Source organism: Mustela putorius, unplaced genomic scaffold (assembly GCF_011764305.1).
Source record: "Mustela putorius furo isolate JIRA1106 unplaced genomic scaffold, ASM1176430v1.1 tig00000407_pilon_pilon_pilon, whole genome shotgun sequence".
Classification (NCBI taxonomy): Eukaryota; Metazoa; Chordata; class Mammalia; order Carnivora; family Mustelidae; genus Mustela; species Mustela putorius.
In genome coordinates this window covers 22896776-22913532 of record NW_025421373.1, presented here as the reverse complement: position 1 = coordinate 22913532, position 16757 = coordinate 22896776, and the positions used below count along the sequence as shown (strand labels likewise).

The 16757-nt window shown below is 57.2% G+C and overlaps 1 protein-coding gene across 3 annotated transcripts in view; it reads left to right on the top strand.

Annotated features, from left to right (window-relative positions):
- Positions 1-990: 990 nt before the first annotated feature.
- Positions 991-16757, top strand: part of PDGFRB (platelet derived growth factor receptor beta) — a 36818-nt gene continuing 21051 nt past the window's right edge. Inside the window, exon 1 of one of the 3 annotated variants that reach the window (XM_004737834.3) lies at positions 991-1464. In XM_004737834.3, coding sequence (XP_004737891.1) covers positions 1435-1464 — 30 coding nt within the window. In that variant the 5' untranslated portion in view covers positions 991-1434. Of the gene's footprint in view, positions 1465-12133; positions 12390-16757 lie in introns of those variants that run through there. The other 2 variants (XM_004737835.3, XM_004737836.3) reach the window with 2 other exon arrangements.

Sequence of the window (16757 nt, the reverse complement as noted above, 5' to 3'; positions counted from 1 at the left end):
GAAGGAATGGCAAGAGGCTGGCAATGGAACATCCGGTCCTCAAAAATCTGTGTTGGGGGACTGAGCGAGAGCAGGGACAGGGTCCCCAGGAAGAAGGTGGGACAGGAGCCCCAGTCGGGTCTGCAATGTGGGGTCAGATCCCCTGTGTCTGCTCCATCATGGAACTCAGGAGGCCTGATTCCATGCCAGTTCTGCCCTTGCTGTGTGAGTTTGGGACGCTCCATTCATGCCTCTGGGCTTCTGTTTCATTGTCTATGAAATGGGGAAATAATCCTTTCCTGATGCTCCAGGGCCTGTGAGAGGACAGGCAGGAATATGTTTGGAAATCTGAAGCACACCGGTGACATGGAGCAGGTCTCTCTTCCCTCTCTGCGCCAATGCACACCCGCCTTGGGTTTCTTCTTCCAAAAAGTGACTGATATTCAAAAAGCATCAGTTAAAGGCACTCTCAGCCTCCTGTCCTTCTTTGGGGACCTGCCTGTGCCTCCTTGTATCTCTCACGAGCCTGGGCAGGCCTGGAGTCAGGGACTGTGTCTTACTCACTACCATGTTCCCAACACCTGTCACATAGTAGGTGCTCAACATGCTTGTTCAATAAATGGATGTTGATTGAATCAATTATATGGGTTATGAGAGCTGCATTTATACGTGGGGAAATAGGCTCGGAGAAGGGAGCCCGCCCCAGGTGCCACAGCAAGGCATCAGGGAGGGGAGGCCAGGCCACTTTTTAATAAAAGTGACTCAGCGGTTGGCGTGGGCTGCGGAGTTTCTAAACATCCCCTCACATCCTGAGAGAGCAGGCGACGGAGGGAGAAAGCAGAGGGGAAAAAAGGAAGAAAAACAAGAAACTTGGGGGAAAAGAAAGAGAGGGGGGGAAGAAACTGAAATTGAAAACAGACACACGCGTCCTCCTTCCCCGCCCCCTCGCCCCCCCTTCTTCCAGCGGAGCCAATCAGCGACGGCCCTGCAGCCTTTCCCCCAAAGTGGTGGGGGGGGGCAAGGAAGCCCACAGTGGTGTGAGCTCGTGGGGCTGCCAGCGCCCGCAGTCCCTTCCCATCCCGTCTGGAACCCAGGATCCCTCTGTGAACAAGTTGGGAGCAGAGAGGAGGAGGACAGCAAGGAGAGAAGCGGCCCCTCTGACTAGCGGCGCGGGGCAGCAGCCTGTGCCGGGCAGCGCAGCCCAGTCGGCCAGACCCAGGGCGGCCCCTCCTGGCAGCCCTGCTCCTCCAGAAGGATGCTTTGGGAGTGAGGCCACTCCTCACCCCGGCAGCCCCTCACTCGCTCCATTCTCCCAAGGCTCCCGGAGACTACAGCTGTCCTCCCTGCTCTCCTGCCCAGCTCCTGCCCCATTTGGGGTCCAACAAAGTCTTTCTGTTAATGAGAGGTCAGTGAGGAGGACTTCCTGGAGGGGGTGACAGCCCACAGCTCAGGACTATGCCCACCCCTGAAGGCATTAGCAGCAAGGTAAGTGCTGGGAGAAGGGGATCCCCAGTCCCTTGCCCATTCCCCTTGATCCAGTCTGCGCCTTCTTGGGTAGGTCAAAAAATGGAAAATATTTTTAACAAAACCAGATGGGAGGAGGCCGGGAGGCTGTGGGCGACGTCAGGGCTGAAGGAGCCAGCTTTCTCCTCTCCTGCTCAGGCTGCATCTGGGGTGGGTGGCCCTGGTCTCCAGAGCCCTGCTGCCCCCTGCTTTCATCAAAGGAACCTCAGAAGTTTCTGGGTGCAGACTGAGGGCCTGAGGGGGCTGGGAGAGCTGGAAGAAGCTTGAGAGGGGAGTTGGGACGCGGCAAGCGGGGTCCACGGAAAGGGGATCTAGCCGGGGTTTGGGGACCTCGGAACCATGGCCCCTGTCTCTGGGCCCAAGCCTTGTCCTTAAGAATCTGTCTGGCCCTAGGCCAGTCGGCCGCCAGGCAACCTCTGGGGATTTAAATGGATTTGCAGATTTTCCAGATTCCTAAGATGTCCTTCTAAACCCCCAGTGGCTGGGAAAGCATGAAGACAAGGGGGCCGTGGCAGGCCTAGCCAAGCAGTCACGCAGCTGGGGCCGTGCGGCTGGGGGCCTGGGCCTGGCCGAAAGATGTGGGGGGCCCCTCTGTGAAGAAGGGTGGAGTCGGTTGTTGGGTCCTTCCTTCTGGACCCAGGCAGCTTCTTGGGTCGCCTTGCTGCCTCCCTCCTTCCGGACGCTGCTTTGACTCTGTCCTACAACATGAATCTGATCTTGATCCCGTCTTTGATTCTCCTGTGTAGAAAGCCCCAACTCCTAACAGTAGCTGCCATTGCATTGATTGGCACCTACTGCATGCCAGGACCCCTCGGAGAGCTTTATGGGCCTGATCTCACGTAACTCACTAGCAGCTCCGAGGTGGGCACGGATTTTATGTTGGTTTTGCGTGTGAGGTTCAAGGCAGCTACAAAACTGTTATCACAGTGCTAGTAAGTGGCAGAGCTCGGGAGATAATAAGCTCCCTGCCCTGTTTCTCCAAACTTGGGGCTTGTGTTCCTGCCAGTCAGATCCTAGGGTTCCCAGGAAGAGTATGCACAATCCTGCCCATGAGAATGCCCTTCCTCATCACCTCCATTTTCCTTCATGGACCTTCCCGACTTCACCTCCTCCAGGCAGCCTTCCAGGCTCTTCAAGTCTTCCAAGTGCTTGCCATGCCCTTTCCCTGGTTGCTTGGCCTTCTCTTCCTGTGTGTACATCAGAGATCATTTGGGCCCTAGGTTCCCCCATCTTGTGTTCTGTCCCCAGCATGGGCAGGGGGCAAATGTGCTGATCAAAGGTAGGAGGGGGCTCACTGAAGACTTTCTGTTCCTAAATGTGAGACCAGAACCAAGCCCTTCGGTTCCCTCAGGTGCCCTCCCAGAACATCACGTTGTTCCTCCCAATGGCATTTTACTATGTCAAACAGGGGGGAGAGCCCCGGCCTGTCTCTGCAATCCCAGAGTGCACAAAGGCCTCTAGCCAGATGTCTGAAGTCGTGCAGGCCTCCCCTGCCTCTGAGCAGGAGGCTCTGGGTCCACAACGCTCAGGGATGGAGGGCCGTGTTGCTCACTGTCATAGAGCGCTTGCTCTGTGCCAGGTGCAGAGCCCAGGACTCCATGCCCCTTGTAACCCCCGCAGCAGCTCTTGGGAATCCATACGGCTGTTACCCTGTTTGGCAGAAAAGGAAAAACCAAGGCCCAGAGAGGCTACCTGACTTTTCCAGTATCACACAGTTAGAGTTGGTCCTTAGGCCCAGGTCTGCTTGAAACCAAAGACTTAACCCCCTGCTACCTACCCACAGAGGCCCAGGTCAGAAGGGAGAGACTCTCCATCCTCCCACAGAGGCTACTCCTGGCTCCAGCACCTTCCACAGCAGGAAGTTCAGCATCAGGCCCCACCTGCTCCCGGGTCCACCTGGAGTCTGGCCGGGTCCTGAGTGAGGAAGGAGACCATCTGACCAGCACCTTCCCTTCACTGGTGACCAGGCGGCCCTCCCTCCTGTGTGGGAAGAAGAGCTGAGACTTGTAATTGCCCACAGATGTGGGACAGCAGAAAGCACCATGGATTCAGAGTCAGGAGACCTGGCGTTGGCCCTGGCTCAACTCAAGTCCATTGCTTGGCCAGCCCCAGGTCCCCGTGTCCTTTATCGGGATGGCATCTACATCCGGAAGGCAGTGGACACCATGGGTAAACCACATCAGGTTTGGGCATCAGGGGACTGTGCATTAATCCCTAGTTGGCTCCTGGCTGGCTGTGTGACCCCAGGCCAGCGCTCTGTAACTCTTGGCATCAGTTCCCTCCTCTGCGAGCAGCAGGGGCACGTAAGCCCTGCGAGTGTAACATAGGTAAGGTGCTGAGCAGCTCTTGCTGGGCTCTCACAGGGCTGGACCTAATGGTCATGGGCTGAGAGAGGGCCACTGCTCTCCCTTCTCCTGCATGGGACTCGGCGGTGAATTAGTCTGGGATCCACAAAGGACCATGCCCACGGGAGGGACCTGGACACCATAGGTATTGTAAAGGCCCCTTCCACCTTCCAGGCATGGTCTGGCTCTGAGACCAGCTGCCTTCTGGACTAGAGGAGGGGGCTTCGTGTTTTGCTCAGGATGGGCTGCTGAGTGTGGTGGAGAAAGAAGAAGGAAGCAGAGGGTCCTTTGACTGCCCTGAAATGCCCTCTGTGCCCACCTTGTGTCCTTGTACATTTCAGAAGCCTGCAGGCAGTGGGCCCTCGCCCTCCCCTCAGAATGCAGGGAGATCTTCCTCCATTGTTTTCCATAGGCCTTCCTGGGGGCTGCCCAGGAGGCAGAGTTCATAGCCCCTATGCTGGGGAGCAGTGGGGACAGGGTGAGATAACAGGGACCAGCAATCCCTGAGTGCTTTCATAGTGCCTCCCATCCCATTACTGTGATGTTCACTGCTGTGGTCCTTGGGGCTTCGAACAGGCCCAGCATTCAGAAAGTGCTTAATAAATATTTGCCAAACTAATATAATCGTCACAGCAACCTCCAGCAGTAGATATAAACTCTCTCTGTTTAACAGATGAGGAAATGCCCAGAGAGGTTAAATCAGTTGCCCAAGTTCCCACAGCTAGGAAGTGGGAGAGCTGGGGTTTTCGTCTGGGTGTTTGTGACCCCAGAGCCCGAGAGAGGCTGGGTGGGGTGCGGGCCACCCCTGGGGAACCAGCATAAACTCTGACAATGGGCCTGAGCTGTGGGGACCCCTCAGAGTTCCAGAGGTGGTCCTCAGACCCTGGAACCCATCCTGTGTGACGGTGGCTGAGTCAGTCCTAAGCCGGGCCTCAGTTTTCTATCAGTAAGACCCAGGAGGTTGAACGAGATGATCTCTGAGCTCCTTCCAGGCCGAAAACAATTCCAGGATTCCAAGCCCCCAACCAGCCACACAGCCTGTTGGATACACAGGCATCCTGTATCTTTAACTTCACAGTGAAAGGATATTTTCTTACTCTTTCTTCACCCATTAGAGAAAGAGGTCAGGATCGATGTTCACTAATGGAAAACTGTAACCTGCTATAAAGAGGAGGTTTCTAACTCTTTCCAGAGTTAGAACAGCCCATTCGTTAATGTACTCGGTTTCTTGGGGAGCTCCAAGGGTGTGTACCTGCAGAGCCCCTGTGCCCATTTTCCTGGGGTACAGAGGGAGGAAGTCAGAATATACGCCTGTTGGGGTGTGTATGGGTGGATGCTGTGAGCCTTTAGGCTCCTTCTGAGGCTGATTTTTCAAATCTCATGTGCTCCCTGTCCCCACTGCTCCCCAGCATAGGGGCTATGAACTCTGTGTCCTGGGGGACCCTCAGGAAGGCCTATGGAAAACAATGGAGGAAGATCTCCCTGCATTCCAAGGGCGAGGGCCCACTGCTGCAGGTTTCTTCAAGAGGAAGAAGGGCTTTGGCTCAATGGTGCGTGGATGAATGGTGGGGTCCAGAAGTGAGGGAAGCGATGCGGGGTCCTGATGGGAGTGGGTGTGCAATTTACACACTTGTGGCTTCCAGTTTAAGAGCCACCTTAAGACCCTCCCAAGACTTCAGACTCAGAGCCAATGGCTTTGTAAACCCCCAGACCCTCACCCCAGGGACCACCCCCTTCCTGGATGCTTTCTGGGGCACCCTGCCCCCAGCCTAGTTCAGGAGGCTGCAGATCAAAGTGTATTGCTTTAGCTGCACCATTAGTACCCTTTCTTCTCTCTTCAGGTCAGGGCTCTTTGATGTCTCAGGAGCCTGAAACCTTCCATCTGCCAGAGGTACCAGCTTCTCTTGGGAAGTGAGGGCAGCAGGGTCAGGGAGTCAGTCCCTGAGGGTCAGAAATGGAAAAGACTCCGGGAGTCACCTGGTTTGACTTCCTTGTTGTACAGGTGGGAAGCTGAGGTCCAGAGAAGAGCTGGTCCAGAAGAGAGGTCCAGTCGTATGGACGGTCAGTGGTAGCACTGAGCCTGGGACCCAGCCAAGTACATGCTGTCCATCACCTCTGCCATCTGGGGGACTCCCTCAGCCTCAGTTCTCCCTGGCTGAGGTCACAAGGCAGAGTTTGGGCTAAAGAGGAAATGCCATTTCCATGAGTAGAGTTTTGTGGACCCAGAGCTCTCCCCACGTCACTTCTCTATTCTGGCCAAAATTTCCTTTTATATGAGAAAAGGGGTGACCTAGGGTGCCACTCAGTGACCCCAGATGTTCCATCCCGCTTTGCCCTTAGCCTCTGTCAGGCTTCTGTGGCTGTTTCAAATCCTCATTGCCGCCCTTAGTAGCCTTCCTTCCCAGAAGTTGAACCAGCTGGCGGCTCAGGGTCTCCTCGCTTGAAACTGAGCCTCATTTAGGCATGGGGGGATTCCAGGGTCAGTCCATAGGGCGAGGCTCAGCTTTAGGAACCCGTCACAGCCGTAGCTCAGGGAATGGAGCTTGAAGGAAAAGGCTTGCTCTGACCCAGTAGACGGTGAGTTACCCCACCCCTCAACCTGTATTTGCACCCTTATCCTTTCTCACTCTGCGACCTGTCTGCGGAATGGATAAATAATGCGTGGGAGAGACGGATAGACACACTGCTGCCTGGTTGGACAGCTGGCCTCCCTTTGAGTCCAGGGAGCAAGGCTGATGCTCCACACTTAAAATTCTTTTCTTTCTTTTCTTTTTTTTTTTTTTTAAGATTTTTATTTACTTATTTGACGGAGATCACAAGTAGGCAGAGAGGCAGGCAGGGTGGGGGGTAAGCAGGCTCCCTGCTGAGCAGAGACTCCGATGTGCGGCTTCATCCCAGGACCCTGAGATTGTGACCTGAGCTGAAGGCAGAGGCTTAACCCACTGAGCCAACCAGGCGCCCCTCATGCTTGCAATTCTTCTTCTTCTTCTTCTTCTTTTTTTTTTTTTTAAAGATTCTTTTATTTATTTGACAGACAGAGATCACAAGCAGCCAGACAGAGAGGAGGAAACAGGCTCCCTGCTGAGCAGAGAGCCTGATGCGGGGCTCAATCCCACGACCCTGAGATCATGACCTGAGTCAAAGGCAGAGGCTTTAACCCACTGAGCCACCCAGGCACCCCCACATTTGCAATTTTTTTTTTTTTAGATTTTATGTATTTATTTGACAGACAGAAATCATAAGTAGGCAGAGAGGCAGGCAGAGAGAGAGAGGGAAGCAGACTCCCTGTTGAGCAGGGGCTCGATCCCAGGACTCCGAGATCATGACCTGAGCCGAAGGCAGAGGCTTAACCCACTGAGCCACCCAGACACCCCTGCAATTCTTAATGATTTTGGAACCGGGGTTCCGTGTGTCCATTTTGCACTTGGCTCCACAAATTACATAGCTGGTTCGATCCCGGGGCCTCCGTGGGGGGTTTGAGATGGTTTCATATCCAAAACTGGCCTTGCTGCCATACCCTCTCACAGATGCTAACCTGCCCCTGTCACTCCCGTTTGAGGATGGGGAGCTCCCTCCTCCCGCAGTGCTTGGAGCTGGCCTGTTACCGCTGCCCAGCCAGCAGCCAGCCACCCCCTATCCCACTGTTAATGTCCTGGTGCCTCCGGAACAAAGCCTGAATCCTCACCCAGGACCCAGAGTGACCTCTGCCTTTCTTTCTGGTATCAGACATGAGCCCTTCCCTACCTCTTTGCTAAAGAGCCCTAATTTCTGATGTCAGAGCTCTTCCCCTGCTGTGCTCCCAGATGCCCTGAGATCTCCCATTTCCCACACAGAGCCACTGTGGGATACCCTTCCCTGGCATCATCCACCAAAGAAACTGGCTAAATCCCGGAGGCCAAGGTGGAGGACACCCCCTCCCCTGCTAGAAGAATCCCATATTCAGGACACTTGCCATTTACTGAGCACCTGTTTTGTGACAGGTGCTTTTCATCATCATTGCTGCCCCTCAGAGCAATGGAAAAGGAAGTCTGGAAAAGGAAGTCTCTTGTGTCATTTTCTTGGAAATTGGAACTCAGGGAAGTTAAAGTCAGAGAGGTCACACCGTTATGAGGGAGGAGAACTGGCACTTAACTTGGACCTGGATTAAGTGGCTTCAGAGCAGGACTACTGCACCTGACCTGGCTGGGCTCCTGTGTGCTTTTGGTGCCCTGGGTGGCACCAGGCACAGCTTGCTGGCTTCAGGGTCCCCTTTTGCCCTCCAACCTAGCCCATCCCATCACCACCCTGGAGGGAAAGAGTCACCATCGTCTGCCCATGTCAGCTCTCCAGCCTAGTGAGCCCCAAGCCATTAGAGGACATGCCTGAAGACCAGAAGGGCCAACCCCTACAAGGCTGTGTGATCCCTTATGGTGTGTAAGCATCTATTAAGCATCTACTATAAGCCCAATTCTGTATTAGGAATTTGGGGGCATCTGAAAAAATTTTAGGTGTTTCCTCGTTTGTGGGGAATCAAGTGAAGGAACTAAGGCAAAGGTACAGGAAGGGTGGTTGGCAGACCTGGGATTAAGGCCTGGGTTCTGGTCCCCGGTGGGCCTTTAAATTCCCAGCTCTGCTAAGGGACACCCCCTGCCCGCCGAGACTGCCAGCTGTACCAATAACAGGCAGCTACACTTCCTAAGAAGTCCTTCTGGAAGGGCCTTTCCCATCTCATTTATCACAGGCATCCCTTCACTGACAGGCCCGGCCAGGGGGCCTGAGCTATGCACTCACTGGCCGGGTGAGTGAGTAAGTGACTTATTCTCCCGTGAGTGCAGGAAGAACGAGGCCCCTGACTTGGCACAGGGCTGTGTGCCAGGCCCTGTTCTAAGCATTTTACTTGTATGAACTCATTCAGTGGCCTCCCCAGCTCAGTGACGAGCCCCGACTTCCAGATGGGAACGCTGAGGCACAGAAAAGCAGAGTAACTGTCTGTGGGAGAGTCGGGGTGCAGGACTGGAGAGGGAAGGATGAGAGACAGACGCTGAGAAAGGGAGAGGGAAGCAAAATGTGGGCGTTTTCTCCCCTCTGGCTCTGCCGCCCCAAGGGCTCTGAGGGGAATCTCAATGCTCCACGTTGGCTCCAATTAATGGCAGGGTTTCTCTGAGCCCTCGCTCCGCCCGCCTGTGGGCTTGGGCTCGAGGCTGGTGGGGGCAGGCCACGTGCTGGTGGGTCAGGACAAACGGCCTGAGGCCTGCCTGCCCCCTGCCCACTTGGCTCTGAGAACCCATTCTATTTGCGGCCCCCACCCCGGCCCGGGGCTGATCCCGAGCTGGCAGCAGCCCGGGGAACAGAAGGTTTGCTTGTCTGCGTCTGCTGCACCCCCCTCCCCAGCCTCAGCTTGGGACCCCTCTCAGGGGCTCCTTTGGCTGCCAGGATCTGGGCTCTCCGTTGCCATGGCACCGGCCGGAGATGAGGCTCAGGGGGGCCGGGGGAGGGCAGGGAAGGCAGTGCAGGGAGAGCAGCGAGGGATGGTGGAGGCCCAGAACTCTGCAGCTGCCGAGGTGCTGGGGCCCCAGCAGGGGTAGGCCTGGACCCCAAGCACAGCGGGCCTGGGCCTGTGCTGGAGCCGGCCACACACCTAGCCCGACTGCCAGGGTGCTCCAGCTGGAGGCCCTCATGAGGGGCCTCGGAGCAGGCCAGTTACTGCTGGGGCACGGCCTGTGCCAGACCCAGGCTGTCCTCAGCAAGGACTCCTCTCCCCACCCATGAGCTGACCCTCAGGCTCTGCAGGGAAGTTGCTGGAAGGGTCTGAGCTCTATCCCTAGCTTTTACTTTCAAATTGCTGGGTGAGCTGGGGCACGCCCCGTGCTCACTCGGCCCCGCAGCAAGGGAAGGCTAAGGACTCTCAGACTGCAGGATCCTTCAGTCCTTGGGAGCCTGGATTCTGTACAGACCCCATTAGGGTAACCTTGTGTAGTCCTGTTTCCCTATGGACAGACCTGTTTCTGGGCGGGAGACAGGGCCGCCCATCAGAAAGGTTAAGAAGACAGGTTTGAAGTCCGACTGGTCTGAATTTGCACCCCGGCTTCATGGCTTACTGAATGTGTCACCTTGGGCAAGTTACCAGACTTCTCTGAGACTCAGTTTCCTCCTCATGAAAGGAGAATAACAATTGTCACAGACTGTTGTGAGGACAAAACAAGATTCCCAGTGTAATGAACATTTCTGAGTAGCCTGACCTCTGAGGGTCCCGAGCCTTCCAAGGATGGCCTGGGTTTACGGATGAGGGGGTGAGCCCCTGGCCATGGGAGGTGTGCCATTGTGGACAGGACCACCCCTTGGTTTGCAGAGAGGAAGAGGGAGGCGTGTGGGGGCGAGTGTTTGGGGCCCCTCCCAGCCCCAGGGCCGTAGGGCTCTGTGAGAGGTGGTATGACTCCCGCCTTGTTCTTCGGCTTCAGGCTCACCCCGTTATAAGGAGGGCCTGGACCGACAGACGAGGTCTGGAAGCAGAGCGGAAAGAACAAGGCGGGTGTGGCTCGTGGACGGAGCCTGTGCTGGGTGCCAGGCATGGCTTTGTCATCTTTACCTCCTGCCTCAGGGAGGCTGTGTTGCGGGTGTGGAGCCAGGGTGCTTGGTGGTCAGTCGGCCCAGCACTGGAGCACCGGTTCCACCACTGGCAAGCCCCGTGCCCAAGGGCAAATGATTTAACCCCTCTGTGCCTTGCTTTCCTCCTCTGTGAAAGGGGGCCGCCACCTAGAGGTCATGGGTTGTTCCGCTGACATCAGCCCAGGTACTGGGGGAGGCCCGAAAGAATTCAGAGAGACCTATTGTTATCCCTGTTGTTTTCAAGGCCAGCTAGCTCCTTGTTCCAACTCACAGGGGCTCTGGGGGGTCCAGATGGGATCCAGAGGACTCCAGTCGGGGGATCCACGGGGCCTGCGTAGAGCCCTGGGGGTAGGGTGGGCAGCCGTGGGGGGACCAGCAGGGAGGCCAGCATGGCACCAGAGAAGGCAGGAAGCGTTTGCTTGGGAGGCCGGGGGCGGGGGACAGGAGCACACTGCAGGCCTCCCTCCCTCACTGACCTCCTTCTCAGGACGGGTTCCCAGCCTGTGTGCGGACCAAGGCCCCCTCCCCTGGGCCCCCAGTGGCCGTGAAGCACACACTGAGTGCTTTCCCACGAGCTGTTCCAAGTCCCGGGCCTGCGTTATCCCCCACCCCCACGTGCACACACCCTGGCGGGGGAGGGGATGTGTGGCAGGGGGGGGTGCTCAGGCTTGGGGGGAATCAGTCCGTTCTTTATCAGCCTGGCTTGGATCCAGACAGATGTTTCGTTTTATTTTGAACTTCCAGAAAATAGGTCATTTCTTTCCATTGTGTCCCTGGGGAGGCCTCCTGGGGAGAGGAGCGCACAGTGAGTGACGAGAGCGTGGGGGCCTCACTTGGGCCCCAGGGAGCCGGGAGGGCAGCGACCTCCCTTCCTCAGTCATGACAAGCTGTCGGCAGCGCCGCCGGGGCGCCTAGTTTCTTAGAGGCTGAGTTAAGAAGCCAGCCCAGTCCTGGGGGTAGTGAGGGGCCACGGACATGCCAGGGAAGAAGGTGGTTAGACAGGTATTTCAGAAAGGCTCCCCTGGTTTGGAGGGGACAGCCTGCAGCTGGTGAGACAGAAGAGTGGCCGTGCCATGGGACAGCCAGAGGTGACCAAGCTTGTGCTGAAGGGGGCGGGGGTGGGGGGATCAGAATGCCAGCCCATGGAATGGGCACTGTTATTCTACCCACCTGGACTTCCAGAACGTCTGAAGCCCAACGTCTGAAGTTGGGTCAGGCCCCAACTTAGCTTTTTTCTGCTGCTTTGTTTGGGGGACCTCATAGGTACCCAGAAACCAGAAGTTCCTGTAGGTCTGGAGCCACATGGCAGAATGAGGCCTGAATGTCAAGCTACATCACTGTGCGATTTGGGCCAGGTTGCTCTCTCTCTGGCCCTGAGGGGCTCTTCTGGCTTGTGGGGAGATTCACTGTGTAGAGGTGGAGTGCTGAGCCCTCACCAACAGATAGGAGGGGGGCTTAGCTTTGAGGGTGGCAGGTGGGAGCCCCCCAGCCTCAGCCCCTTCCGAGGCTTCTACCCCGACTGTCTCCCTACCCAGGGGAGTCTGCAGTCCTCCTTGGCTCCTGGGATGAAGGCCCCCCACCCATGCTGCCAGAGCACACCTACATCTCAGCCTCCTTGGAGTAAGGCCCCCTGGGCCGCCCTCTGCCAGGTCCAGCCGATGCGGCCCTCACTCATGTGCTCTCGCAGCTGCTGGAGGGAGGACTCCATCCCTGGCTCCAGATGCCTCTTGCCCCCACACACTCCTAGGCCTCAGGCGGGCTGCCTTCCCTGAGCTGAGTCATGACATCCAGGCCAGGGCGCCTCCCCGGGTCCCCACCCCCATCCCAGCATTCCAGCTCTGCACAGCTGCCTTCCCCGAGCGAGTGGGGTCCTGAGAGCCACAGGCAGCCCTGGAAGTGCACCCTGTGTACAGATGGGAAGTCCACGGCTCAGTGAGGGGCACGACAGCACGACAGGTGGGTGACAGAGCTGGGGCAAGAACCCACATAACCTTATTCCCGTCAGCCAGGAATCTGTCCTGGTTTGTCCCCGGGGACGCAGAGTGGAGAGGGGTGTACAGAAGAGAGGAGGAGGCTGCCAGCAGTGTCCCCACTTCTGCTTGCAACTTAGCCACTTTCTCTGAGGACAGGACAGGAAGAGTGACTGCCCACAGAGTGGGCCATGAAGGTAGCCTGAACCTTGGGTCTTGAGCTACCGGCCTCACATCGGGGATAGGGCTGGAGCCAGGGCTGCCCAGTCAGGTGTGTTCCAGCGCCCCATCAGCTACCTACCTGAGCCTGGCTTGCCTAGGGCAAAACACTGACACCTGTCCCTGTTTTTCTCTAAGCCTCAGTTTCCCCACCTGTACAATGGGCACAGGAAGAGGGTTGGTTTGGAGAGATGATCCCCGAGGGCCGTGAAGCTCTGATATTCTGTGACTCTAACCCCGTGACTCCTTGGCTAGGCCTCCTCCTCCCTCTGGCATCTTGTTTATTCAGAGCATCCCTGGCCTGAGACTGCCCGCCCCAACACCCCCTCCTCCTTACAGCAGGGCTGCCTCCCATCCTCACCTCCCTGCTATTTCTGCCCATTCCCTGCCTCCAGACAGAGGGTCCCTCCATCCACTCGGGAGCCTACAGCCCCTCCAAACCCTGAAGCAGCTTGATGGCAGCTCTCAATCCTGGCCCTTTGCCTCATTCTCAGGAAATGACACTGCATCCCCAACACACACACACACACACACACACACACACACACACACACTCCTGTCCCCCCTCAATGTTCCAAGTCAGAATCAGGAGTAGGGGCTCGTGCAAGCTACCTCTCACTCCAGCCCCTCCAGCCTCTATCACCAGGTCCCATCGCCTCTCAGCTAAACCAGTCCCACTCTGTCCCCAGCCCAAACACAGAAGGCGGCGGTGGCACGGGCTGGCCGAGAGCACTCTGCAGACAGAGGTTCGGTCTCTGCTCTGCATTCCTAGGCAAGTTCCCTACCGGTTCACTGCCTTGGTTTCCCCATCCAAAACAGGAGTGACCCTTGGATGTAGCCCACAGAGTCGGCTGGTGAGCACTGGCTTGTATTGGGTGTTGTGGCTGTGTGTTCGGATGTGTTGAGGCCTGCATGCACACAGGCCCCCCTGCACGTGTGCAGCTTGGCTGGGGCCGGGTGCACATGTGATCTGTGGCACGTGTGCACCCCGCCCATGGGTGTGTGGGAGAGGGCACAGGCAGCAGTCTGCGCCGAGAGCGCGTGTGCGGCCATGTGTGCCGGGTGCCGGGGAGCTGTGTGCACGTGGGATTTGTGTGGGCACGCACATGTGCAGTGCCTGCGTTGAGGGCTGGGCACACACATGGCCTGGTGCACACGGGTGTGTTTCCGAGCAGCGTGTGAGTGCGTGGGTGGGGCTCTGGGGTGTGTGAGAGCATGCTGGCCGTGTGCAAGCCTCCCCCACCGCCGGCAGCCAGGGAGCCCTCCTCCCTGGCCTCCCTGTGTCGTGGGAGTCTCGGGACCCCGAGGGAGGGAAGCTACTGCTGGCGGATGTGGCCCAGAGGACTGGATTTATTTAGATTAAGGTGGTGGGAAAGAATCACAGGAGCTGGAAAGACATAAGTCTAGGCTCAGAGTGGTTCCCCAAGCATGCCTGCTTCCCAGATTTGGGGTCCACATTCTGCTCCCCCAAACGGGTCCTTCTAATTCACTGGGAGGAGCGGGACAATGACTCCATCTTTGGACCTCTGCCTCCACCAGTAAGAGGAATCATGAGGTCTTCCTGGCCCTCAGCACCCTCCTCATGGGCAAAGAGGGGATCCCTGAGAGTCCCCGCCCTCTCTCTGCTTCAGGGGCCTCCCCAGGCAGGTAGGAGGGTGCCTGCATCCTGACTGTGACATCCATCTTGTCCCAGGTGACTCCTCCCTGGAGAGCAGCTCTCCCCCTGAAGAAGGGGGAGTTGTCACAGGCAAGCCCACAACCTCCGAATTAGCTGCTTGGGCCTCTGTGGGGTTGGCTGGCCCTACAGCAGCCTCTGAGAAGCATAGAGGTCCATAAGGCATTGGGTAAATAACTGGGGGTATCAGGGAGTCATCTAAAATGGGCCTGGGAGGTTGAGTCTGGGGCCCCCAAACTGTACTCTTGTTCTTCCCAGTCCTTCTGTTGTCCACACTACCTTTTCTTTTGCCACCTCCTGGGTTTCCAGATCACCTGTTTATTTGTCTCAAAGTCCCCTGAAAGGCCGGCTAACTCCCAATTGTAGATATGGGAAAAGTGGGGCCCAGAGAGGGAAACGATTTGTCCAAGTCCACACAGCGTGTCTGTGACCAAATGGTCAGGGAAATTCAACCTGTGGAATGAGATGGGTTGTGGATTGACGTGACTCCAGCCTCGGTAACGTAGCCCCCTCTTTCTCATCGGCCTCACCTCCCTAAACCACCCCAGCAAGAATAACAGTGACCAGAACCTTCTCTCTAGCAAATGAAAAGCACAGTTTTAGAACAAGGGTAGCTCTTTGAGTTGCCCCTTCCAAACTTCTCCTTGTATTCATGGGGGGGAAACTGAGTCCCAGAGAAGGCAGGAGACTTGCTGAGTCTCACGGTGAGTCTGAGATCCCTTGTGACTGGAGCCAAAATGTTCATTTCCTAGAGTGAGAAGTCGGTCCAAGATCCCTGGCGCATCTACACTGGCCCTGAGCGCTTCTGCCCAGACTATCCTCTCCTTAGCCTGATTCTGCCTTTTTGCTGTGTGATTAGGCCACAATTCTGTCCCTCTCTGGGCCGCTGCCTGTTCAAGAGGGCCCCTCTTGGCTCAGAGTCTCAGAAACTCTGAGCTGCCCCCGGCCCCACGCCCAGCAGGAGAGGAGCCAGGGTCAGGGGAGTTGGGGGCCCAGCCTGCAAGGCCCAGCCTTCCAGAGCCAGGCCAGCCCTGGTCGCAGTGACCTCCCATCTCCAGGCCAGCCGACCAAATTCCTCCTTTAGAATAATAAACAGTGTGGCCAGCCAGGGAGGCTGGGAGGGGAGCGGCAGGGAGGCTGAGATGACCCCCTCCCCCAGCCTGGGCTGCTAATGATTTTCTTTGGCTGGGATCTCAGGCAGGAAGGGGGGAGCAAGAGGGGCACCCAGCTAGGGGCACATGGGCCTCTGTGGGGGCTGCTGGCTCTGCCTCTGCACTGAGCCCTCTTGCTGGTGGAAGACTGGCATCCAGCTGGAGAGGTTGGGGCAGGAGGGACGGGAGTGGGGGTGCTGTGGGAGGGCTGGGCTTTGTCTCTGGAAGAGTCAAGAGAGAGGAATGGGGAGGAATGAGGAGACCCTCAGGCAGGCTGGTGGAAGGGATGGGGAGGAGGAGGAAGGGCAAAGCAGAGTTGCTCAGAGAGCTTCCTGGGGGGCTGGGCAGTAGGAGTAAATGCTGCCCCCATAAGTGGCCCACTCCCCATCGTCCCATTTTGAGCTGGCAACTGAGGACACCGCGAGAGCGATGGCACAGGAGGCAGCCCCCATGGGGCTCAGACCTGGAGCCCAGCCCTAGACTGGGAAGTAAAGAGCCATCTGGGCGTGGCCTGAAGAGCCAGGCCTGGCCCGGCAGCCACTCAGGGAAGTCAGCAGACCCGCAGCCCGGGAGGCGCCCTGTGCCTGGTCACGCGGTCTCTTCCCACGTTTCTTGCTCTGTGACCCCTGTCTCCTTCTGGTCACCTTCTTATCGATGCTGCAGGCAGACCCTTGCCAGCTTAGCTATTGGTGGTTGTCTGGAATCCGCAGATGGAGCTGCTAAGGGCAGGGATGGAGCAGAATCCCACCTGAGTCGATCTGTCTCTCTGTGGTCCTTCTTCTGTCTCTGGCTGCCTCCTTTACCATGTGCATCCTCCTTCTTGGTCTCTGTGTCTGTCTCTTTCTGCCTCTATCATTCCAGATCTCTTTGTCTCCCTCCTGAACATGTTCTGCTGGGTCATCCTGCATGAACTTCTTTTCCATCTGGAGCCTTGGTTTCCCTGTCTGGACCCTGGGGGTGAAGGTGGGGGAGCTTGGATTCAGCAGTCTCCAAGGACCTCTGAAGACTTCCCGTGCAGTGGGGCTGCCCCTGGGCTCATCCCCTGGCCCCTCTCCCCTAGGCCTCCCTGTGCAGCTTGGGGCTGAGTAAAGGGGGCCCAGGCATGGGGGTGCCCCCCCACATTCCACAGTCCTGACTCCCCCGCTTCCCTTCCCACAGCCGCCTCCACTTCCTGTTGTGCTTTTGGAGCCTGTGGGAGTTCTCTGGGTTCTGGCTTTCCCCTCCTGCTCCCCCAGGCCTTTCATCACGCTTTCCCAAATATTTGTCCCGGCAGATAAGAGCTTGGTATTGGAACTGTCACCCAGATGAC